This window comes from Sturnira hondurensis, unplaced genomic scaffold, assembly GCF_014824575.4.
Source record: "Sturnira hondurensis isolate 20B ecotype Veracruz unplaced genomic scaffold, ASM1482457v3 Scaffold0004998, whole genome shotgun sequence".
NCBI lineage: Eukaryota > Metazoa > Chordata > Mammalia > Chiroptera > Phyllostomidae > Sturnira > Sturnira hondurensis.
This window is the reverse complement of record NW_028077629.1, coordinates 7,693,619-7,718,790: the sequence shown is the minus strand read 5'-3', so window position 1 is coordinate 7,718,790 and position 25,172 is coordinate 7,693,619. Positions and strand designations below refer to the sequence as shown.

Sequence of the window (25,172 nt, the reverse complement as noted above, 5' to 3'; positions counted from 1 at the left end):
CCCTGTGCCCAGACATTATGCTAAAGATTTTCCAAACATTTTTTGATTGCTGAGGCTTGTTTTCTAGGCCATTCCTTTGGAAATGTTCATATCTATTTCTATGATGTTTATACTTTAAAGACTCACAGGAATCAGAAATATACCCATTGGCTTTGCTAATAATTCAAAGGATATGGACCATCTAAATGAAACATGGAAAAGCTTGAGATATCACATACACAAAAGGAGTCATTTCAGTAATAAAACTTTTCCTTTTTATATCCTATTAATTATAGAGCTTATATGATATTTTCCAATGAGCCATGCCTGATAAATTGGTAAATGCAACATTTATTCATAGTAACCAAGCTAGAGGGACAACGTACATCCTGCTAAAAGCATTCCATCAATAAGGACTCTCCCTCTAGTTACTATTATTAGTGTCTGTCATCAGATTTGACTTTTTCATCTCTTCTTATGAAGGACTGGGAAATATCTGAGGACAAGAAAAAACTCTTAGTTGTAGTTGTCATGAGTGAGGTCAGCAATCAGACTCAAGAATCCTGTCCTTCAGAGGAGAGATGGACATAATCAAAATTGTAAGCTCCAGACTAGATTATGAATTCAAATGCACAAATGTAGAAATGGGAAAGCAATACACGGAGAATGGGAGAACTGAAAGATAAGATATAGAGGTTTCAAGTCCATTCTTGATTAAGTGAGAGAAGACTGGGCCTACAGTAGGACTGACCACACCTCTCCCTGCTGTAGTCAGTGCGGGATATTGCTGGCCTCCCTGTCTCTCTGAGGCAGGGAACATGTTGCTTAGCAGTGAGTACTGCTGAAGTGGCACTTGTGCCACTCCCCTACACTGTGGAGCTTCTTTACAACAAACATCTAGGGAAAAGCCAGAAAAATCTCGTGGAATCACAGATAATTTCTTAGTATATAGTGGTGGCAGAGATCTGGGACAGGGCTTTTCCAAGCCCAGAGCCACATGCACACTTTGAGATGCTTGTAGAGTGCTAATATGGGCAACCACACCCAGCGTGGAAACCTGGAATAGGATAGATATCCACCTGTCTTGCTGTCACTGTGGTGGCATTGGCTTATGAGCCCTAAATACTCCTTTATTGTCCTTGTGACAGAGCAGAAGCCCTCCTAGAGAAGTGTTAAAGCTCAAAGCAAGGCTACTAATTCCAAAGCTAGATATCTCATTCAAGAGAGTTCAGCAGAAACAAGACTAAAGTGGTGAGGACATGTTGAGAATCAGAAAAGCTGAATGAAAGTACTATGTATGGTGACAGAGAACAATGCTAGGGACAAAATGAGGCCACCAGTGACATGATTTTAGGGAGTTTCCATGCACGTTTAGTAGGCGGATCATTGTTATTTGATGGTGAAAAGTGAATCTTTTCTGAGCAAGTCTTTCTGCTAGTTTTTTTCATCTACCTAATATTATCCCTAAGCTCCTAAACTGCCCTTAATATTCTTGAGGAACACTCTTCTTCTTAAGACTGGTGGGTAAATGTCTCAGTGTGTTGAACACTCCTATTGCCTTTAAGGATCACGTTTAAGTGATCTAAGATAGCTTTTAATTACTTGGCTATACATCCATGATGATTAACACCCTGCACACAATTACCAGGTACCATAGTCTAACACATCCTACCATCCTTTTATCTTCCATGGTGTACATATGATGCTCTTTTCCTTAAATAATTACAATATAAGTATCTATAGCAATGGTAGGCATAATTGTATGGTAAACAAAATAGGTTTAAATACTTTCTTATATTCCTATGAGGATTCCTAAAATGTTTATTTTTCTAGAAGTTAAACAAGGCTGCACAAATGATTCCACCAGGACAGAATGGATTCCCTACTTCTCCCATATTTTTACTTCGAGTCAGAAGAAGTCACCTAACTGAAGATGCCCTGCGTCAGTTAAGCCAAGCTGAAGACACTGACCTCCAGAAAGAATTAACGGTACAGTAAAAAGTCTCATTAGACATTTTTACGAATGTCGGGGGGAAACATTTATATAATGTAGCAAAGGGAGAGCATGCATTTGCAACTATAGTTATCAACCTTATGATTTCCAGAATTCATCACTTACTGTTCAGAGAAAAGCTATGGGAGTTTAACTGAACATTGGAATTATGAGTTAACTAGTATGGCTATAACAATGCATAGTGAACCAGCCCAAATCTTAATTACTTAAAAATAACAATAATTTATTTTAAATGTAATTCAGTTGAGGATTTGCTGATCTAGGTTCAACTCATTTGGTTGAACTCAGTGTAACCTAGGCCTGGCCGAGGCAGTCTGGCTCTTCTCCCTGTGTTTTCATCTTCTTCCTGGGACTAGCAAGCATGTTCTTCTCACAGCAGTGCCAGAGGTACACGAGGAAACAAGCCCAGTCACAAAACAAACATTGCTTTAGTCAAAGCAAGTCACATGGCTGAACCTACATCCAGGGCTGGCAAAATATACTTAGTCTCTTTAACAAGAAGAATTGCAAAGTCACATGCAAAAGACGTGGCTCAAGAAGGAATGAAGATTGGGGCTGTTAATACAATCAACAAGCAGCAGGTGAAACTAATACTTTCCCTGCATTTTGGCTCTAGTTTTAGTTACAGACTTTCTAATCTGTATTGGTTCTAACTAGCTATGTTTCACTTCATCCTTTGTGGGCACATGCAGGAATTTTATTTTGTGGTGCCCCAGATTATCTGCCATATTGAGGTCATAAAGTAATGACTAACTCTGTAGATTACAGCTATAGTCTTCAGAAGGGAGTGTATGTTCCTGATATGAGCCATGAGTGGAAGAGTTAGGCTCTCAGAGAAGAAACCAGAACTTGGAGGGTGAGACTCAGAGAGGAGAGGGATTATTTCCCAGCATGGGACTCCAATGGGAAACAAAGAAACCCTTTCATAAGCCAGACTCTCTAGTTGTATGTCTCCCTCTGTACCTACTTTCCTTTAAATCTTGATTATGAGGAAATGAAGAGAAAAAGGGCCTACCTACAGCAGATGGCAATCAGGTAAGAAGGTAAACTTCAAGACAGATCCAGTCAAAATACAAACTCTGAACAAGGCAAGGTTGTCAAGGCCTGTTATGAGTGGGTCCTGACCACAGCAAAGGTAGACTTGCTATAGTAAATGTGCAGAAATACAAACATCGGAAGTAAGCTTAATTTGTTCCTGGGAATATCCAGATGGTATATGAGGCAGGCCCTTGGAGATGATGGTCTGTGGCCAAAGAATCTGTGGATCAATGTGGCCACAGATAAGATCTTCCAGGTAAAAAGAGAAATCTTAGTCAAGCTTAGTGGTGCTAATATTAAAAAGATAAAAAGAAATTAGCCAGAAAGGAAGTAGACTTCAGAAACCAGGAACTAGTTATATTAATTTCCCACACAAGGGATATGGATAGTCAGGTCTGCTGGTTCCTGCAAAGGGCTGTTTATCAAAAGTCCTAATGAGGGAGAGGCAGGAGAAATATCATTTGCTGTCTGAAGCCAAAGTTGTGAAGTCTGAATGAAGGGATGAAGGCAGCAAGATAAAAGAATCAGGGGATTTGATGGCTCAGAGGATTGAAGCACATCAAAATCTGGTTTAAAATGCTGGTCAACATAACTGGTGAATGCTAAGTCTTGCTGGAATCCTCCTTCACTGATTCACGTGGAAGTGTAAAGGACCTGTGCATTCGATATACAATAATCTGACAATAAGGTTCATAGCCGCTCAGTAGCAAATTGAGGGAGTACAAATTGCAGTGAGGTATGGGGTGTGGGATTCTGGGAATTCTGGTGATTGCAGGGGGTCTGAAACTTTTCCATAAAGGTCAGGCATTATATTTTAATGCTGGGAGTGTTCTCTTTCCTCAGATTGAATTTATTAAAGAAATTCGTTCTGTGGGTAGAGGAGTAAAGTCCGAGTTCTTCCACTGCATATTTGAAGAGATGACCAAGTCAGAATATGGACTGTTCATATATCCTGAAGAGGGTTCCTACATGTGGTTTCCTGTCAACGTGAGTTTTTACTTATTTTCTTACAGTTTTTCAGATCAGAAAAAAGTATACCAAATACTGCACCATGAGAATCATACATAATGACGTAAAATTAGGTCATAGGGAGCCTTGCTACCCAAAGTACGGTCCACAGGGCAGCAGCTCCACAACCACCCAGGAGCTGTGTGAGAAGCAAAAGCCCAGATCCTAGATCAGAACATGAATTTTATAGGTAATTCACACACACATGGCACTTTTAAACAGCTTAAATGAAGTTACTTGAGATACAATAAACAGGACATAAGTTGCCCAATTTGACACATTTTGATAGACATATGTGCCCATGAAACTCTCACCATAACCAAGATAATGATCATGAACAATATCCCTCAAAGTTTCCTCGTATCCCTTTTTAACCTTACCACCCCCTCCCTGCCCCTACCTCACACCCCAGCAACAACTGTCACTCTGGAGTAGTTTGGATTTTCTAAAATTTTATATAAATGAAATCATAAGTAATCTTTGTGTCTGTCTTCTTTTACTCAGCATAATGATGCTGAGACCCATGCATTTGTTGCATGTATCCATAGTTCACTGCCAACTTCACTGTCAACAGCATCAGTCACTTGCCCTGACTCATATGTTTGCCCCATAAGGACACCTAGGTTGAAAGCTATACTGCCGAAGGGACACCACTCATCTGATACATATCTGACACGCATGATGCCTGCTCAGAGTGTAAAGTTCACCCTTCTTCTCACACTGTCATTTTTCTACATGAATTTGAAGGCAAAGACTGTAAAATTAAATATTGAAAACCTTACTTTATAAAGCTATCTGAGCATATTTTTTATAATATTCCAGATATGCTGTTACTAACAAAGTAACTTCATTCATTTAGTATTGTGAATTCTTAATTTTTCTTTTAATTTATGGAAGAGTTTTGAATTGTATTATTGCCTATTTAAGAATCTCAGATTTTGGTGACTTCTGGTCAGGGTGGAGGCGTAAATAGACATGCTTTGCCTCCTCACACAACCATAGAGAGAATTACAACTAGATCTCAAAACAAGTAATACCCAGAACCATCAGGATATCGAACTGTGAAGAAGTCTGACAACCAAGGATTTAATGAAACCACAGTCACCCAGACAGGTAGGGGGGGCGGAGTCACAGAGATGGGTGGAGAGGTGTGAATATGGGGTGTGGCACTGAGAGGCATCCGCAGAACTGATGATCCCACATTCCCATATGGTGGACAAAAATTGGGAGGGATACCTTGGCAGCAGGTGATCCCAGCCCCAGGCCAGATGGTACAGCCCAGGGTCCTAGGACTGGGAAGATAAATCTCCATAACTGCTGGCTATAAAAACCAGTGGGGGTTAGGGTAGCAGAAGAAACTTCAGGTTTCTCAGGAGACTTGGCTTAAAGGGTCCACACAGACTATAATGTACACAAACCCACCCACTCTGGGATTTACCACCAGAGCAACAGTTGGAAGAGTACCAATTGTATACAAGAAGTGGGTGAAGTGACTAGAAATTGGGTGAGTGCCAGGCAAATCTCCAAAAGCAAGGCAGTGGCATTTTCCACTTTCTGAGCCCTCCGCCCACATAGAGCCACAGAGCAGTGAAGCAGTTTGGCCCACTCTGGCAAACCTAAGGCTTTTCCCCACACAATTTTCAGGCGTCTTTTCTACAATAGGCTACACTATTAAGACTAAGCAGTCAAAGACTAAGTCAAAGCAGGCCTACCTAATACACAGAAACAAACACAGGGAGGCTTCCAAATTGAGGAGACAAAGAAATATGGCCCAAGTGAAAGAACAGAACAAAACCCGAGAAAAAGAACTAAACAAAATGGAGATAATTAACCTATCAAATGCAGAGTTCAAAACACTGGTGACCAGGATGATAAAAAAACTCACTGAGTATGGCAACAACATAAATGAAGAAATGAAAGTTATACTATAAGCGAAATGAAAAATCTACAGGGAACCATCAGTGGAGGGGAGGAAGCTGGGATTCAAATCAATGATTTGGAACATAAGGAAGAAATAAGCATTCAACAAGAACAGCAAGAAGAAAAAAAAGAATTTAAAAAACAGAGGATGGTATAAGGACTCTCTAGGACATCTCCAAATGTACCAACATCCAAATTATAGGAATGCCAGAAGAAGAGGAAGAGCAAGAAATTGAAAACTTATTTGAAAAAATAATGAAAGAAAACTTCCCTCATTTGTCCAAGGAAATAGCTATGCAAGTCTAGGAAGCACAGAGAATTCCAAATAAATTAGACCCAAAGTATACTATACCAAGACACATAATAATTAAAGTGCCAAAGGTTAAAAATAAAGAGAGAATCATAAAAGCAGCGAGAGAAAAGCAGAGAGTTACCTATAAAGGAGTTCCCATAAGACTATCAGCTGATTTCTCAAGAAAAACTTTATGGACAAGAAGGGGCTGGAAAGAAGTATTTGAAATCCTGAAAGGCAACACCTACACCTAAGATTACTCTACCCAGCAAAGCTATCATTTAGAATGGAAGGGTAGATGAAGTGCTCCCCAGACAAGGTAAAAGCTAAAGGAGTTCATCATCACCAAGCCCTTATCACCATGAAACATGTTAAAGGGACTCATCTAAGAAAAAGATCAAAACTATGAACTTTAAAATGGCAACAAATTCACAACTATCAACAACTGAATGTAAAAAAACAAACTAAGCAAACAACTGGAACAGGAACAGAATCATAGCTATGAAGATCATTTTGAGGTTTATCAGCTGGGAGGAGGAAAGGTGAGAATGGGTGAAAAGGTGCAGAGATTAAAGACTATAATTGATAGGTACAAAATAGGCAGGAGGATATTAAAAATAGTATAGGAAATGGGAAAGCCAAAGAACTTATATGCATGACCCATGGACATCAGCTAAGGTGGGGGGATTGCTGGATTAAGAGGGGTACTGAGCTGAGGGGGCCAGATGGGGAAAAACTGGGACAATTATAATAGCATAATCAATAAAATGTTTTTTAAAAAGGAACCTCAGATTTTTATTTTCCTGAAGTCCATTTTGTTTCTAATTTGTGATTTTTAGAAAAGAAAATTCAAATCTTTTTTTACTAATGTAATTAGCCCATTGGATAACTGATGTAAGTACATTAGGGTTTTTTTCCCTTCTATTTTTCCAGACCAAATTTGAGAAGAAGAAGTATTTCCTCTTTGGGATACTATGTGGACTCTCCCTATACAATTTAAATGTTGTCAATATTCCTTTCCCACTGGCTCTGTTTAAGAAACTTCTGGACCAAAATCCATCATTGGAAGATTTAAAAGAACTCAGTCCTATTTTGGGGAAGTAAGTAAATGGTTTTCCATGACTTTATCTAGTAAGTTTTAGTTATTTAGGCATAAATGATTTTATACACACAGACACATATAAGGTATTCAATTTCAATAATGTGTGTTGTTTGGATGAATTTGAATTTTAGCATAACTAATAGGCAAGTAAACCTTCAAAAATGGAGAAAAGCAAAATGTTCCTTTAATTATCAACCAGTAAAATAAACAGAGCCTGGTTTCTTGAATGTATCTGGATGGAAACAGTTACTTTGGACAGTACACGATATTCTTAATGAAAATTCTGCATGCTCTACAGATTTTGAATAAATCGTTCTAAGTTAAAAGGCAAACTGTATGAGGGGGACCCTCAGAAAACCCAGAATTATCTTTTGGTGGGTGGGCCCCTTGTAGTACAGACTGCCCCCAATAGGTGAGTGTTCTAGGAACCCATCTGTATCAGCATACCAGCTGGTGTTGTTCTAAGAGGCTGCATTTGGCTTCAGTGAATCTTTTTTGAAGACTCTTTCAAAGCATTTGCCCATTTCATGATGGGTGCTTTGTGAGTGCACCTGTCCACACTGTGCTGAGTGTTCAGCAGTTTTTGACTAAAAAACTGCATGACCCACATTCCCCACCTTCCCTATGCACCTGATCTTGCCCTAAGCAACTTTTTTTGTTTCCCTGGATGAAAAAAGTCTTCCAAGGGAAATATTTTGCCAATGTGGTAGAGGTGAAACAAAAAACAGTAGAAACACTAAAAGGCATCAAAATTGACAAGTTCAAAAATTGTTTTGAGCTGTGGGAAAAAATGTCTTGATAGGTACATTGCATCAAATGAAGAGTACTTTGAAAGTGACTGAAGTTTAAACATGTAAGAATAAATACACAATTTTTAATAAGTAAATTCTTTGTTTATTTTTGGTTCCACCTCATGTCCTGTGAGATAAATATGTCTAACATATGACAGACAGCAAATTAGTATCTCTGATATATAACTATACAGGGGTAGGCAAAAGTAGGTTAAATTACCTGCCATCATTACCTAAAAGATAAATCATAAGTAAGAATGTGAAATAATAACAATAATAAGACAATACAATCATACAATAATTAATAAGTAACACTAGAAAAAACTTTTGTGTACTCACAGTTGTAAACCTGCTTTTGTCAAACCTTTATATATGTTATCACACATATGTATATATGGTTAATCAAAAAATGAAAATATTCTCAACCTTACTAATAATCAAGGAAATACAAATGAAAGTAAAATATCATTTTTCTGTTTACAGATTGACAGGTATTAAAAAGTTTTTCATAAAATATAGAGTGAACAACAGATTGGAGAACAGGATTCTCTTCTCACATACTGCTAGTGGAAGAATAAACTGACTAGATTTACACTTTGTGCCCTGACAATCTAGAGCAGGATTTAAGGAACCATTGACACTTGTCTGGATCATGCTTTGTTGTGGAACGCTGTGCTGGTATTGGAGGATGTGGAAATAGGGTGGATGTGGATATAGCTGCATATAGGGTCACTACCCACTAGATGCCAGTACCAACCCTCTAACTGTGACAACAAAAAATGTCTCCAGATTTTTCCAAGTGTCCCTTGGGGGGCAAAATAGCCCCTAGTTGAAAATCACTGGTTTAGGGGAAGGTGCTCCTTTTTGTCATTTCCACCCAGACACAGCAATGTCTGTGTTAGCACTGGTCCAACCAATCAAAACTAGTTAACCTCCAGTAAATAGAAGTTAACTCCAGGAAGAAAGAGTGGGAAGGTGGAGAAGAAATTTACATGGAATTTTATACATTTCTGTAGGGCCCCCAATTTTTCCACTGAACATTTATTACTTTTCAGATGTTACAAAATCAATTAATATAATTTTTAAATCAAACTTTTCATTAGGAGTTTGCAAGAAGTTCTAAATTATCAGGCTGATGACATGGGAGAAGCACTGAACCTACAGTTTTCTGTGAGTACTGTGAACTGACTGTCATTGGTGCCAATTCAATGCCAACGAGAATTCCTAGTTTGGGCTGTGGTGAAGGGAACTTTATTCGGTGCAAATCAGCTCAATTGTGATACAGCACAGCTCTGAGGCAGCCCTGGGGCCAGGCCTTTCCCTGGCCAGACACTCTGCTCTGCTTTGCCCCTTGCTGGTCTGCTTTGTGCTGTGCTGGTCTGCTCCACTCTGCTCCAATGAAACATCTTCAGTGTTTCAACTCAACCAGGGAAACACTGTCTTCAGTGGAAAGGGAAAGCGCCCTCTCTGAGCCATATGAGAGGTGGCTTATATAGACAGAAGTCCCAGCCCCTGGTCCCTGGTCACTCCATCCTTATGCACATGAGGACTCCAAAGCCTCACAGTTTGAATGGTTCAAAAGGCACTGTCCTGATTGGTTGGTAAAGATGTTGATAGGGATATAGTTGTGGTGGCTCTGACTGGATGTGGAAAACCTCAGTCCTACTGTTTGAAATAGGATTCCAGGAACTCCTTCATAAGGTTTGGCTCAGATGGCTGAAACACAGTAGGCAGGCAGTTCAGTGCAGAGGCAGGTTTGTTCAGTGCAGGCTTCTCCCTGAAGTGCAGTTTGTGGGTCAGGCCCCTGTGCAGAAATGGCTGCTAGGCTGTTTTGTTTTTAAAGTTAGCCACAGGGAGCCCTCCTTAGGAGGTACCTTCTTTCTCAAGGTCCACAGTACTAACGAACACCAGATTATAGTTTAGCATTAATCTTTTTAAAAAATAATTTTATTGCAGTGTCTCAGATATGGGATACCTTTTTTGAATGTATTTTACCTCTGTACTGTAAGACTTCCCCCCTACCTGCTCCTCACTGTTATGTCTGTATTCTCTCAAATAAACTAAAAATACAAGGCAATTTTTCAACTGATGTAAACAACTAAATGGATTGATGTATGCTTAAAAGTATTTTACAACATGTAGTGGGGTGGATTTAAATTTTTTATATGTATTTAAAAGGCTGAACTACATAAATAATTATTTAGCTCCAAGTTATTTAAAATTTTATAGGGAAGACTATATTAGCAATAATAGATGAAAGGTTTTCTTAGGCTCCGCCGAGAAAGAAATGCCAATCAGCCATAAAGTAGGCAATAAAGAGCTTTATTGGGGTTTGCGCACCCGGGTGAGATTCTCCCAGTCTGCAGGATGAGGCCGGGAGAAGTCACACCGGAGCAGGGAATGTAGTGGGGTCTTATTTTTGTTGGCTCCCCGTGGGAGCTGGGGATTGGTGCCCTCTGAACAAAGAAGCAATACAGCATTGGTGGTCTCTTCCTCGGACTCAGGTTACTGTGAGGATGTCCATCTTGGCAAAGTCCAGCCGGAGCTTCCTCCTATCCCCGCCCTCCCTAACAATAGTATTATGGTTAATTATTCAGACTTACTTTCATGTTTGCTACCTGAATATATTTTCATTACAGATACACTGGGACCAAAAGGATGTTAATTTAACTACAAATGAGATCTCTATACTGGTGGACCAAACGAACAAGTAAGTTTTGATATCTAGAATATCTGCTTTGAATACACATTAAGCAAAATTTATATCCCTTTACTTTATAAATGTATTTTAGTTTCTCAGATGATCATTTTAGCTCCTCATCTTTTAGAAAGAGGAAACAGTTACAGGGTAAGAGAAGTGGCAAAGGGTCAGAATTAAATATTTCCTTTGCAGCACTTTTCATTAGTTATTCATTTAACAATTATTTTTGAGCCCTAACTCTGAAACAGACCTTACTCTAGGTATTGGAGATATAGCAGTAAAAAAGGACAAAATCTCGAGCTTAAATTCCAGTAGGACAGAAAAACAATACCTGAATAAATTATGATTACATAATAGAATATCAGATAAGGATGGGTACTCTGAAGAAACTTACATCCAGTTAAGAGACTAGGGAGGTACAGGTAGAAGTATGCTGGAATCAACTGGTACCAGTTTGACATCTGACTTAAATTTCTGAAAATGTTGAGAGTTGTTTAATTATTAAAGTGTTAGTAGCCTGAAATCAGCAATGGTGGGAATATTTACACCACAGAAATTGGCAAGTGATGCCATGAGCATTCCCTCTTTCTCTTTCATTTTGGAAAACTGATTGTTAAACATTTACCAGCACACCACTGGTGGGGGGGGGGGGGCAGCAAGGGGTTGATTTTGATAGGAATGTCCAGGAAGGATGCCCAAACGGTGGGAGATTATCATGTTTCTGGTAGATACCTAGTACAAATACCTTCAGTTAACAAACCTGCAGTCAGGAAATTCTTCATGTAGTAGAGACAACAGACTTTGAATAAATAATTTTCATGCAGTGACATGTATTGTAAGTGTGGAAGGAAAGAGGAACAGAGGACCCACCCTGAGAAAGTTATGTGCATATTGAACTCTGATGAGTGATGCAAGTTGCCAGGTAAAGAGGAAGCACTGCATGCTGTGGCCTAACAACAAGAGGGTGAGGGCAAAGATTCAAATGGCATTGGGAAGAGGCTGTTGAGTTGGACAAAGGTCAGATCACGGAGGGCTTTTTCATTCTGCTGTGGAGGCTGGGCTCAGCCTTTGAAAAGCCTTTGAAGGATTTTAAGCAGGACAATGATATATATATTCAGATTAGTGTTTTTAAAGTATCAACTAGGAACTAGGAAAATGCAACTAGGAAATGGGGGCAAAACAAAGTCTTAATCCTTCTGCTGTATTTATTCTCCAAGGTTCCTTTTTCTAGCTGAGCAGACATTTTTATATCTCTGGGCAGTACTAGGTTGTATGGTGTACAGAGGTAATTTACTTTTCTTTCTCAATAGTCACTGGTAAAGTATGTTATTGGCCTTTTTTTGTTTGTTTTTCTTAAGGAAAGACTACATTTCTAAGTGTGTTGATTACATTTTCAACACATCCATAGAAGACATTTATGAAGAATTTAAGAGAGGATTTCATAAAGTCTGTGACAAGGAGATACTTAGGCTTTTCCATCCTAAAGAACTAATGACAGCAATAGTTGGAAATACTGATTATGACTGGAAACAATTTGAAAAGGTTGGTAATAACTAAAGTGCCCCCAATTCTTCTGAACAACAGCTGTATATTCCTGTTCAAACCCATTTTTCTCCCTCTTTTTCTCAAGAATTCAAAGTATGGGACAGGATACTATGAGTCACATCCGACTATACTGATGTTTTGGGAAGCTTTTCACAAATTAACTCTGGATGAAAAGAAAAAATTCCTCTGTAAGTATTACAGTAATAGATGGATCTATAAATGTATATTTTTTATTTTTTAATTCTGTATTTTTTCCATTACCATTTATCCTGCTTATAGTCCCCCTTTCCTCTGAAATCACCACACTGTGGTCCAAGTCTGTGAATCCTTTTTCCTTTTTGCTTGACATGTCCACTCCCTTACCCTGCCCACCGCCCGCCCCCCCCCCCGCCACCCAGAGCTGTCAGCCTACTCTCTCTGAGTCTGTCTATATTTTGCTTGTTAGTTCAGTTCCTTAGAGTCCACATATGAGTGAAATCATATGGTATTTGTCTTTCTCTGATTGGACTATTTCACTTAATGTAATATTCTCCAGGTCCATCCACGCTGTTGCAAAGGGTAAATTTTCTTCTTCATTATGGACAAGTAGTGCTCTATTGTGTAAGTGTCCCATGGTTGTTTTATCCACTCATCTACTGATGGACACTTGGGCTGCTTCCAGATCTTGACTATTGTAAATAACACTGCAATGAACATAGGAGTGCTTGTGTTCTTTGGAATTAGTATTTTGATTTTTTTCAGATACATTCCCAGATATATCTTTTGAAAAAGTGAGTATTTGTGGTGGTTCATTTCCATTAACAGCAAAACAAAGCTTATAACTCAAGTTCCCTACCTTCTAGACCAGTGTTTGATCTTTTACATAAGCTTGTTCCCCATTAAAAAATGATAAAGATATCACTATTTTACTACATTCTCAACATTGACTCTAATTCCACCTTCAATTTTAATGTACATCCACTTTCCTCAGTCTAGTTGGCTCTTAATCAAGCCTTTTTATCTTATATTCCCATCTTCATTTAATTATTTAAGTCCTATGAAATTAGGACAATGTAAACTATCTCTAATAATATTTTAGAAATAATAGCAGTGACCACTGATAATCACGGCATTTATTATGTGCTTATTCTTTGCCAGGCGTTATACTGACCACTTTGTATCTGCCGTTTCCCTTTATCCTAATAGCAACCTTATGAGATAGGTACTTATTTTTCCCCATTTCAGGTCTGAGGAAAAAGAGGCTTGGAGCATTTAGTAGCTTGCCTATGTTCAGATAGCTGGTGAGTGTCAAAACCAGAATTTGAACCCAAAAGCTGATTCAAAGACTAGGCTATTGACCACTAAGTTCTGTGGCCTTGGGCTATAAGAATTCTTAGAGGGAACCATAGGGGTTTTCTAAAATAGAAATGACATTCTCTAACCACCTCATCCCATTTTCAGTTCCTCCTGTGGTATACAACTTTCTTCTCACTACTTCCGTTGCTACTGAGGATGCTGGAGGACAATTCCAACTTCTCCACAAACCCAACCAACCTCTCCACTGCCCAGACTACTTTTATTTTGTACTTTTTTAACTTTGTTTTTTATTTTTAAAGTATTTTTATTGATTATGCTATTACAGTATAATAGCATAATACTGTATTTGTACTGTATTTATACTGTACAGTATAATAGCATATACTGTAATACTGTATTGACCCAGTATTTTCTCCCTTTATCCCCCCTCCACCCTGCCCCCCAACCCTCCTGCATTTCCCCCCTTAGTTCATGTCCATGGGTTGTACATATAAATTCTTTGAGTCCTTGGTTTCCTATACCATTTTTAAGCTTTCCCTGTCTATTTTATGCCTACTAATTATGCTTCTTCTCCCCTTTACCTTTTCCTCTGTATTCCTCCCTTCCCAATGAACTCCCTCTGTGTGATATCCATTTCTCTGACTCTGTTCCTGTTCTGATTGTTTGCTTAGTTTTTTAAAAAATTTATTTTAGGTTCATTTGTTAATAGTTGTGAGTTTGCTGTTATTTTACTGTTCATATTTTAATCTTCTTTTTCTTAGATAAGTCCCTTTAACATGTTTCATGGTGATAAGGGCTTGTTGATGATGAACTCCTTTAAGTTGACTCCTTTAAAGGAGTTGAATCCCTTTAAAGTGCTTCTGGGAAGCACTTTTATCTGCCCTTCCATTCTAAATGAAAGTGTTGCTGGAGAGAATAATCTTGGATGTAGGTCCTTACCTTTCAGGATTTCAAATACTTCTTTCCAGCTCCTTTTTGCCTGTAAGGTTTCTTTTGAGAAATCACCTGATAATCTAATGGGAACTCCTTTGTGGGTAGCTGTCTCCTTTTCTCTTGCTGCTTTTAGGATTTTCTCTTTTTCTTTAATCTTGGGTAACTTAATGATGATGTGTCTTGGTGTGCTCCTTTTTGGGTCCAACTTCTTTGGGACTCTCTGGACTTCCTAGAAGTCTATTTCCTTTGCCAGATTGGGAAAGTTTTCCTTCATTATTTGTTCAAACAAGTTTCCAATTTCTTGCTGCTGTTCTTCTCCTTCTGGCACCCCTATAATTCAGATATTGGAATGTTTCAAGTTGTCCCAGAGAATCCTCAGCCTCTCTTCATTTTTTTGGATTCTTGTTTCTTCATTCTGATCCAGTTGGGTTTTTATTTCTTCCTTTTGTTCCAAATTGTTGCTTTGAATCCTCGTTTCCTTCCTGTCACTGTTGGTTCCCTGTATATTTTGCTTTATTTCATTTTGGGTATCTCTGATTTGTTCTATCATTTTTCCACCAAGCTCAAAATCAGCTCTGTGAGCATTTTGACTACCAGGGCTTTAAATGCTTCATCCGATAGGTTGGCAGTCTTCTCATTGCTTAGTTGTGAGGTTTTGCTGTGTTCTTTCATTTGGGCCATATTTCTTTGTATTGGCACACCTGATAGGTTGCAAGGGGAGGGGCTTAGGTATTGTCCCCAGGCAGGGCACCCGCTTTGCTGCACTGCCTGTAAGGGAGGGGCCAGAGAGGGAACAATGCACAGCTTGCCTGCTGGTCTCTAGTGCACTTTCCAACAGACTGTGGTGTCAGACTGGAAGTACCTCCCACCATGACAACCCCAGCCTTAGCCCACAGTCAGCTCTGAGTCTCTGTTTTCCCCTTAAGTCAGTCCCTCCTGTGCAGCTCCATGGAGCGGGGGCAGCCAGCCCCACCCCTCAGCTGCCTCGCCCTGATTTTTCTGAGTTGACCTCACAGTCCTCCTTACTGGTTTGGTTGTTTTGGTTGATTTTTTTCCTTAATTCTTTGGTTGTCAAAAGTTCCATGCAATTTGATTTTCTGGCATTTTTGGTTGTTTACTGACTTTAGTTTGGTTGTTATCCTCCTTTTTTTCATGTGAGGAAGCGAAGGGTTTCTACCTACACCTCCATCTTGGCTGGAACTCCCAAACTACTTTTATAATCTTCTCTCTTAATGGGAAAAGTGTACTTCGGCCCAGTGGTCCCACTGTGTGTACCTTCAAGTGAGTTCACATTATTTCTTCTTAATTTAGGCTTTTCCGTAGGATTTCCTGCCCTGCTTTGAAAGGTTACTCAGCTCCTCCCCAAGAGAGTTAACCAGCCATATGTGGCCTCTGTAAAACCTCCCCGGCACAGCACCTCTCCCCCTGCCTGGAGTCTTCTTTCATTAGGATCTTCACCTCATACTTCTTGGCTGAGCTAAAATAACTTTCCTGTATCTTGCTATTATCTTTTTATGTACTGTTCAGCCTTGCACAACCCGGGGGTTAGGGATGCTGATTCCCCCTGCCACACACACACACAGAATCGAAAGTCTGTGTATAACTTTTGAGTCCCCCAAAACTTAACTGCTAAGGGCCTCCTGTTGACCAAAAGCCTTACCAATAACATAAACAATAGATCAACACATGCTTCATATATGCATTATATACTGTATTCTTCCCATAAAGTAAACTAGAGAAAAAATATTCAGAAAAGGGAAAATATATTTATGGTATTCATTGAAATATATCTGCATATATATGGACCCACACAGTTCAGGCCTATCCTGTTCAAGGATCAACTTGTATGTAACTTCCCCCCAACTAGACCATGAACTCATTGAGGACAAAGACCAGATATCATGATTTTTCTGTGCTCCACATGGTCCCATGTAGTTCTCTCTGCACAAGGGTACCCAATAAATATTTACTTAACAAAGTGATTAATTTCCTCCTTTTAAAAAATGTTTTGTTCTTGCTGAGAAATATTTTAACCAAAGATTTTTCCTTTCCAGTTTTTCTTACAGGAAATGATAGGCAGACTGTAAGAGGATTACAACAAATGGAAATCATATTTCAATGTCCTGAAACTTCCAGTGAAAGAGATAACCCAGAATCACTTGTATGTCATAATATTCTGCGCCTCCCTAAATATTCTACAATGGAAAGAATGGAGGAAGCACTTCAATTAGCCATCAACAGCAACAGAGGATTTGTTAAGCAGTAATAGTGATCTCTGAGAGTCTCAATGAGGCCTCAGATTGCCAGGTTCTCTCACTCTTCCATTCTGATGTTCTTCTTGGGTTTAATTAGTACAAGGGGTTGATGGATTTTTTATTAGAATTAATATGTAAATGTTAAAATAAGCAATAAAGTGATGAATCAAAATAACAGTTAATGAATCAACATTTCCTAATTCCTAAACTTGCTAGTGAAATATTTGTTTTTTAGTGAATTATTTCCTGAACAATTATCACTTAAAAATAAACCAATTAAAAGCAAATAACTGTTTTTAAAAATACTGTGCATCTAATAAATACTGCTTGCAAATATGAAAGTTTGAAAGAAATAATAAAAAATGTAAACTAATTCAACTCAATTTTGAGCCGCATATATGTGTATTTTATATTTTGAAATGTCTCCAGCTTTTTAACCTACTGCTGAATAATTTATTTGAAAATCTAAATGTTAAGAGATTAATTAATTCATTGAATAATTACTTATGCTTAATACTATATTCCAAGAGTCATTCTTTATTCTTTCTAAAGATTCTATTTATTTATTTTTAGAGAGTAGAATGGAGGGAGAAGGAGAGGGAGAGAAACATCAATGTGTGGTTGCCTCTTCTACGTCCTCCACTGAGGACCTGGCCCACAACCCAGGCATGTGCCCTAGGCTGGGAATCCAACCAGCGACCCCTGCGTTCACAGGTCAGCACTCAATCTTTTAAGCCATACCAGCCAGGTCAAGAATCATTCTAAGTGCATATTAAAAGGTTTTCTTAGGTGCCGCTGAGGAAGAAATGCCAATCAGCCACAAAGTTAGGCAGTATAGAGGTTTATTGGGGTTTGGGCACCCAGGCAAGGTTCTCTGGTCTGCAGAGTGGGGGCGGGAAAGTGGCTCCCAAGCAGGGGATATGGCGAATATTATTTTGGTTGGCTCTCTTTGTGGGAGCTGGGGATTGGTACCCTTTGAACAAAGCGGCAATATATCATTGGTGGCTCAGGTTGCTATGCAGATATCGTTTTGGCAAAGCCTGCCCTTTCGGCTCTCTGGTTTGAAGTCAGCTGTCTTTTCCAGGTTGTAGTTCAGTTGCCACTTTGTCCTACCCTGCCCATCCTGACACACATATCATTATTTTGGTTAAAGGCTGAGCCCAACCAGAAACTCTTGCCTAAATATAGTTAGGGAAATGGGAAGAACCTGAAATATGTTTCAGTGTCATGGCTATAGAATAAATTTTTAAAAAGATGTAAGTGTGGTTGGTTATGGCCAGTGAATTTTTTGGACCAATTAAAGTTTTAAACTGTAAGCTGTTCTATAAATGCCTACTGTTATCCCAAACCACACACAGAACCTTGTATTGATGGTAGTTTGGGAGAGGAAAGCCTATAGGGTGAAGTCCACATTGGGTGCTAATATGGAAAGAGGACAGGGTCACCTGAGGATAGACAGAATAGAGATAAAGAATTCACCGAAGACACTAGTGAAGTGGTCATAAGGCCCCAGCAAATCCTCAGGGTTAGTTTGGACAGGTCTGGTTTCTACAACAAATGGAATGAAGGCAGAGATGTAGTCTTCCTGACTTTTAAGGGAAAAGGTAATTTTTACATCTTAAGGATTCCCATTCAGGTGACTTTTGGGTTGTGTTCTTCAGGTCTTTCATCCACGACATTACTTTTTCTAATGCAAATGGATGAACTGTACTAAACATTCTTTACACACTCCTTCAGAAAACAGAGAAAGAGGAAACACTTCCCAGTTAATTCTATGATGCTAGCATTATCCTAAAACCCAAACCAGAAAAAGACATTATCGGGGGTTGGGGGGACTATAAATACCTTTTATGAACACAGACACAAAATCCTTTATAAAATTGTAACATATCAAACATATCCAACAAAATATAAAAAGGATAGTACTTTGTGACTAAGTGGGGTTTAATCCCAAAATGCATTTGAAAAGCTATTGTATTTTACCATAACAGGCAAAAAGTCGTATAATTACCTCAATAGAGGCAGAAATTTTTTTTTTACAAAATTTAATAGCTATTCATGGATGATAAATTCTCTAGCATACTAGGACCAGAAGAAGACTTAACCTGTTAGAGCTTACACACAGCTAACTGTATACTTACAGGTGAAAGATACTGCTTTTCTACTAAAGTTGGAAACAAGGCAAGGATGTCTTCTGAGTGCTTCAACATTGCGCTAGAAGTACTAATCCATACTATAGGGCAAAGAAAAAAAAGAAAAGGCATGCTGGTTGGAAAACAAGAAGTAAAACTATCTTATTTATAGACTACCTGGTCATCTATGTGTTAAGATTCTAAAGGACGTATAAAACTATTAGAACTACTAAGTAAAAATAAAAAAGGTATCAGGATTTAAGGTAAATATATAAAAATGTGTTTCTATATATACTCAATAATTATAAATTGAAATCTTAAAAAGTATCATTTGCGATATCAACAAAGAACAAAGAATAAAATTGTTAAGGATAAATTTAACAAAATATGTTAGAATATTCATTGAAAACTTGAAAATATAGGTAAAAGAAATTAAAGATTTAAATTAACTGAGAGAGATATATATGCACATGGACAGAAGAATCAATATTATTGGCATGTCATTTCTTCCTAAATTGATCTTACTTAGCATAATCTCAAAATCCCTGCAGTCTATTTTTTAGAAATTGATAAACTGATCCTAAAATGTATATAAAAATGCAAAGGACCTAGAATAACTAAAACCACACTGAAGAACAATGGTGGAACACTTGAATGATTTTAAGACTTACTCAGAATCTACAGTAATCAAGGCAGGGTAGTGCTGGAGTAAAAATAGACATGTACATCAATAGAACACAATAATAAGTTCAGAAATAAACCCAATCATATGGATCAACAGAGTTTTGACACAGATGCCAAAGCATTCAGTGAGGAAAGGTAAGATGGAACAATTGGAAATTTGTAAGGAAAAAAATAAATAAACCTCTACCCTTTCTCACACCATAAGGAATGGTGTAACATTTGAAAGGTTACAAAGACCTGAAAGTATAAAACTTCTTGAATATTTAAGGAAATATTTGTAACCTTGGGTTAAGCAAAGATTCCTTAAGTAGGATTTAAAAACGGCATGAACTATAAAAGGAGAAAATATATACTGCATCCCAATTAAAAACTTCAACTCTTCAAAATACACTCTTATTAAAATTAAAAGGTACTGGTAGGAAAAAACATGTAATAAAGAACAATATGTATAACATAAAGAACATTTATCAAGAGGTTTTAGATAACAAGCAATTTAAGTAATAAATGGGCAAACGATGTGAACAGACAATTAACCAAAGAAGAGGTCAGCACTAATCTGCACATGAAAAGTTGCTCAACATCATGGATCATTAGGGAAATGGAAATGGAAAGTACAGTAAGAGACCACTACAGACAATAGATAAAATTTAAAAAGACTGACAATACCAAATGATGAAAATACAGAGCACCCCGAACTCCCATAAATTATTGGAGGGAATGCAAAATGGGACAGCACTTTGGAAAAGTTTGGCAGTTTCTTATAATGATATTCATGTACTTGCCACACATCACAATTCCATTTTTAGGTACTTACTTTTCTCTCCAAAGGAAAACACTTATCCACTAAAAGATTTGTTCACAAATATTCAGGGCCCCTCTATTCACTGCAGTCAAAAACTAAAGGACTGAAATGCCCTTGGACTGGCGAATAAATTGTGGTCTACCCATATAACGGAATACCACTCAACAGTAACAGAGAACTTTCAGCAAAATTCAGCTGGATGAATCTCAAAAGCATTGTGTAAAATGAAAAAAAAAAGCATACACAAACGCCTTCATAAGTTTTATTCCACTTGCAAGAAATTCTGGAAAATACAAAAACTACATTGCCAGGCGCCGAGGTGCAGACAGGCTGCACAGTTACTTCTCCCTTTCACGTTTACCTCAAAGTTTAGCTTTCCTCACCCCAACAGTTCCGGGAAACTCTGCAAGTCCGGCCGTGTCAGATCTCTTTCTAATAGGAATTCAGTGTTCCTTCGAAGGCCACTTGATTCAGGAATTCAAATGGTCACTCCCGCCCGGGGCCAAAGGACACCTTCTCTGCACCGACAGTCAACCTAACACTTCCCACATCCTGGTTTTCTAAAGGAGTTTCAGTTTCTTTTTCCTTTTCGGTTTTGGACCCGCCCCCTTAGAAAAACAACAATCCCTTTCGTTTCCCACGCGAGCGGTCGGCTCCGCCCCCAAACAAGACGTAGGGATTCCAGCGTCCGAGCCGCTGCAGATGAAGAGCGGCTTCGGTTCCTCGACGCCGCGGAGCAGCGAGCTCTCCGAGCTCTCCGGCCACGTACCGAGACGCCCTCTTTACTTTGGCCTCTCGGTCTACTGAACTTTCCTCTCCTCTGAAGGTCGGGACGGCAGCAGTGCGGTCGTGGAGCCCGGGAAAGCTGCGATGGAACAGAGGCCACCAAGGCTGTCGCCGGGCGGCTCGCGGCCGGGGTCGCGTCCTCCCGCCACGAGCCGGCCGTCAGCGGAGCCGAGGGGTGCGCAGCTCTGGCTCTTCCCCAGCACCCCGGGCCTCAGCAGCGCGCTGGCCCCGAGGTCGGAGGAGACGCGCCAGATGTGCTGTACACGCGGTCGCCTGGCGGTGCTGGAGCGCGGCGGGGCCGGCGTCCAGGTGCACCAGCTGCCGGTGGGGAGCGACGGCGCTAGGAAGCCAAGTGAGTGGGGCCGGGAAACGCCAGTTCGGCTCTCCGGCCTCGGGACGGGTTGTGAGGGTAGGCGTCCTGGGGCCCGCAGCGGCACCGAAACTTCTCTGCAGCGTGGCCCGAGTTGTGAGGTCCTTCTCTAAATGAGGAAAGGTCCTAAGTGGACCCGGCGCGGCGGTGGTCCGCGGTAGCCACAGAAACGCAGCGGGCCCGGGTTCGTTTCTCGCGTTCCGTGCCTGAGGCGGCCAAGAGCTCCCCTAGGTCCCTTGCCCAGACGGCGTTGAGTTTACTGGGCTAGTAGCGACCCCTGGACGGTCCTCTCAGCAGGGTAGCCGCGGGGAGGGAGAGCTTGTACAGGCAGCATCTTCAGTGTAGCCAGTTTGCTTTTATCGTTGGCGTCTGTTCAAAGTTTGTTTTTCACTTGCCCCTTTTTAGAACATAGCGACTCCGTGATTGTGAGCTTTGTAGAATACCTTGTTCTCGACGGCAGTGTCTTAACACTGGCTTGCAGTTGCACTTCTCTGGGGGTAGTCTCCGTAGAGAGTGAGTCGGATACTGCGGCTCCGACTTTGCAGGTGGGGGAAAGCAAATGGCCGCACTCGCAGTCTTAAAACTTTTGCCCCTCTGTTGAGGGAAGAAAATGATGTCCTTTTGTTCGTTTCCCTTTTAATTTGAGCGAAGTGGAGCATCTTTTCTTTCTTTTTTTTTTTTGTTTGTTAGTCATTTGCGATCCTTTTTGGTACACTACCTATTCGTGTATTTTCCTGGCTTTTTAAAAAATTGAGTTTTACTAATTTGAAAGAGTTATGTGAACATTAAGTAGGAATAGCCCTTTGTCAATCATATACGCTGTAATATTTCTCTCAACCTGCATTTAGTTGATGTTATGTTATAGTGTACGTCATCAATCTATTATTTTAAGGAGGCTTACGGATTTTGTGTTGTGTTGGAAAGCTGTCCATACCAAGTTTTCTTTAATGCGCTCTTTATAGAAATTTTAACTTTTTAGTTTTGAAGTTAAAATTTTTGATAACCTTGGTTGTTATTTTAATTTAAGGAGTGAGGTAGGGGATATAGATTTATTTGTGTTCTCCTAATGGCCACCGGGTGTCCCAATCAATACCTTTTTTTGAATAATCCTTTTTTTCAACTAATTTGAAATGCTGAGTCTCTAAAAATCGTTCGTCTGTTAGACCATTTTTTCTTTATTACCGAACTGTTTTGTTTCTCCTAGCATGTATAATGTGAAGTGGTTTGTGCTTTAATATTTTACATGAATAGGTTCTATTTTCTACTTCATTGGAACTAAAGAGTGAAACAAGGCCCCAAATCTACTATATCCTACTTTAATTTTTGTGATGAGATAAGAGTAAATGTTAACTAGTGAACAATTTTAAATCTCTTAACTTTCACAAAGAGCTAAATATGCACTAAATGTACCAATAAAAATTTTTAATAGCATTCTCTTAAAAATAGTCCTTCAAACATAATGTTAAGAATGTAGGCCTTGGTTTCTCTATGAGGCATTCAGGAGGGGTTTATTATCATTAATTTTTGTGTTTTTGTAAAGAGTATGTCTCAGAATATACAGTATGTTTGCTCCTACAATGAATTATGTTGTCTAAATATTGTATTTTCTTAATACACTTTTTCATTGCTGTCACTTAAAATTTAGTTTTTCCATCTCAACTTATTAAGCAGGAATCTAATACCAAATTTTAATTGGCTTTTTAAAAGACATACTCAATAACCAAGTATGGATCAGCGCATTCCCAATTTTAAAAAAGAGTCCAAGGCAATAATCATTGCTAATGTGTCTGCTTTTTGTACTTGAATTTTCTTTAAAGGCAAGACTATGTTAAGTCAAAGGTGGTCTAGTTGAGATTTTTCCAGTCGTTGAAGTGTTTTGTAATAAAATCAATGATAACAGTGGGTAATAATCAGAGTGATGATAGTTCCTGGTTGGATTTGCTCTGCAGAGTACATTAAGTTAGGAAAGAAAATGAAGATACATTCCGTGGACCAAGGAGCAGAGCACATGCTGATTCTCTCCTCAGATGGAAAACCATTTGAGTACAACTATAACATAGAATGTGAAAGGTAGGGAACTATTTTTAATTAAAAGTTATTTATTTTTTACTTAAAAGGCAATCATAATTTCTGTAGTAACATATTAATTTTTATGATTCTAGCCCCTGCTTTATATAGTGGCATCGTAAATAAACAATGAATTCTGAACTGACCATGAGTAAACTATAAACCAATTTATGTTGCTAGGGCACTCACCATGTGTTGCTTTGATATTTAAAGGAAATGTTTGGTTAGTCTGCTTAGCCCCAAATTGGACTTTCAAATTTATTAACTCATAATAATCTTAACAGTTAGAGTTCTAGAATAAAAATCTTGAACCTAGGAAAAAAATACATTATCGTGGAATGATTTGTGACACTTTCTCTTAGTAGATTTTATGAATTAGAACTTCTTTTTATCTTATTATTATTATCTTGTTATCATATTATTTCTGCATCATAAAATTATATTGTTTGCAAAATTCTTCGAATCATCCTAGTACAATTGTAACTATGTAATGCACATTCTTTTCCTTTTAAACCACTAACTAAAATATATTTTTATAATAATTTTAGATGTACTAAATGTGAAGCAGTATAAAATTTTATAAAATTTTTTCTTGAGCTTCAATTCTAATTAAATACAGTTAATAATTCTAACATTGATGTTGTGACTTTCATTCCTATGGTGGTATAAAATATTTTCTTTCACCAGGGTTCAGTGCATTTTACAAGAAAAATACATAATTCAGATCACATGTGGAGATTATCATTCTCTTGCACTCTCAAAAGGTACTTTTCTGCAATATTAATTGTATTTTACAGGGAGTAAATGTGTGTGTATGTAGAACTAATAAGATGACTATGTTTTACTTGATAACAGGACAGAAATATGGTTTTGAATTTAATATGGTTCAGAGCATTGTTCTTAAAGGAGATGTAAAATGAGAGAACTGTTGGACCTATAAAATCTTTAGGTTTCCATAATAACTATTCCTACAGTAATTTTATTCTGTAAAATGACAACAAAAACAATTTAGTAGTGAGTTTGATGTTCTTTATTTAGGGGGTAAATAATCCATGAATTGGGGAGTACAGTTCCTCACAAGCAGTGGAGCATTCTTCCCCGAGATTTTGGGCAAGAGCAAATTTTATATTGCTCTTGCCCAAAATCTATAGAAGACCAAATTTGGAAACGGAGTGATTGCCTTTGTGTATCTGACCTTATTTAGGAGATCAAGGAAATAAGTATAGAGCCCGGAGTTGGCTTGATATTCGGGAATCGACTGCCAGGATGTACTGTTTTTCTGGTCAAGTAGAGCATGTATAAAAACACGAAAATTTGATTGACATGGCACCCCAGACAGGAGCTGCTCCATCTTGGGTCCAGAGATTTATTTCAGCAGTTTCATGTTTTATTTTTCAAAAATGAAAATATTCTGAAGAGTCTAATCATTCCCTCTGTATTCATGACCAGACACAGTC

At 38.7% G+C, this 25,172-nt stretch overlaps 2 protein-coding genes and 1 long non-coding RNA gene across 3 annotated transcripts in view; 2 read left to right on the top strand and 1 right to left on the bottom strand.

Moving 5' to 3' along the window:
• Nucleotides 1-17,049, top strand: part of LOC118987060 (probable E3 ubiquitin-protein ligase HERC6) — a 63,501-nt gene extending 46,452 nt beyond the window's left edge. The window contains exons 16-23 of the mRNA XM_037046126.1: nt 1,813-1,968; nt 3,875-4,018; nt 7,185-7,351; nt 9,248-9,314; nt 10,784-10,854; nt 12,204-12,387; nt 12,476-12,578; nt 16,674-17,049. Coding sequence (XP_036902021.1) covers nt 1,813-1,968; nt 3,875-4,018; nt 7,185-7,351; nt 9,248-9,314; nt 10,784-10,854; nt 12,204-12,387; nt 12,476-12,578; nt 16,674-16,885 — 1,104 coding nt within the window. The 3' untranslated portion in view covers nt 16,886-17,049. The remainder of the gene's footprint in view (nt 1-1,812; nt 1,969-3,874; nt 4,019-7,184; nt 7,352-9,247; nt 9,315-10,783; nt 10,855-12,203; nt 12,388-12,475; nt 12,579-16,673) is intronic.
• Nucleotides 8,098-21,235, bottom strand: LOC118987061 (uncharacterized). Its single transcript, XR_005066504.1, has 3 exons — nt 20,876-21,235; nt 19,016-19,107; nt 8,098-8,131 (listed from the first exon to the last, which is right to left on the bottom strand). It is a non-coding gene; the product is annotated as an uncharacterized LOC118987061 (long non-coding RNA).
• A 10-nt stretch (nt 21,236-21,245) lies between these two features.
• Nucleotides 21,246-25,172, top strand: part of HERC5 (HECT and RLD domain containing E3 ubiquitin protein ligase 5) — a 50,322-nt gene continuing 46,395 nt past the window's right edge. Inside the window, exons 1-3 of the mRNA XM_037046125.1 lie at nt 21,246-21,630; nt 23,598-23,718; nt 24,403-24,479. Of these exons, the coding sequence (XP_036902020.1) occupies nt 21,363-21,630; nt 23,598-23,718; nt 24,403-24,479 (466 nt within the window). The 5' untranslated portion in view covers nt 21,246-21,362. The remainder of the gene's footprint in view (nt 21,631-23,597; nt 23,719-24,402; nt 24,480-25,172) is intronic.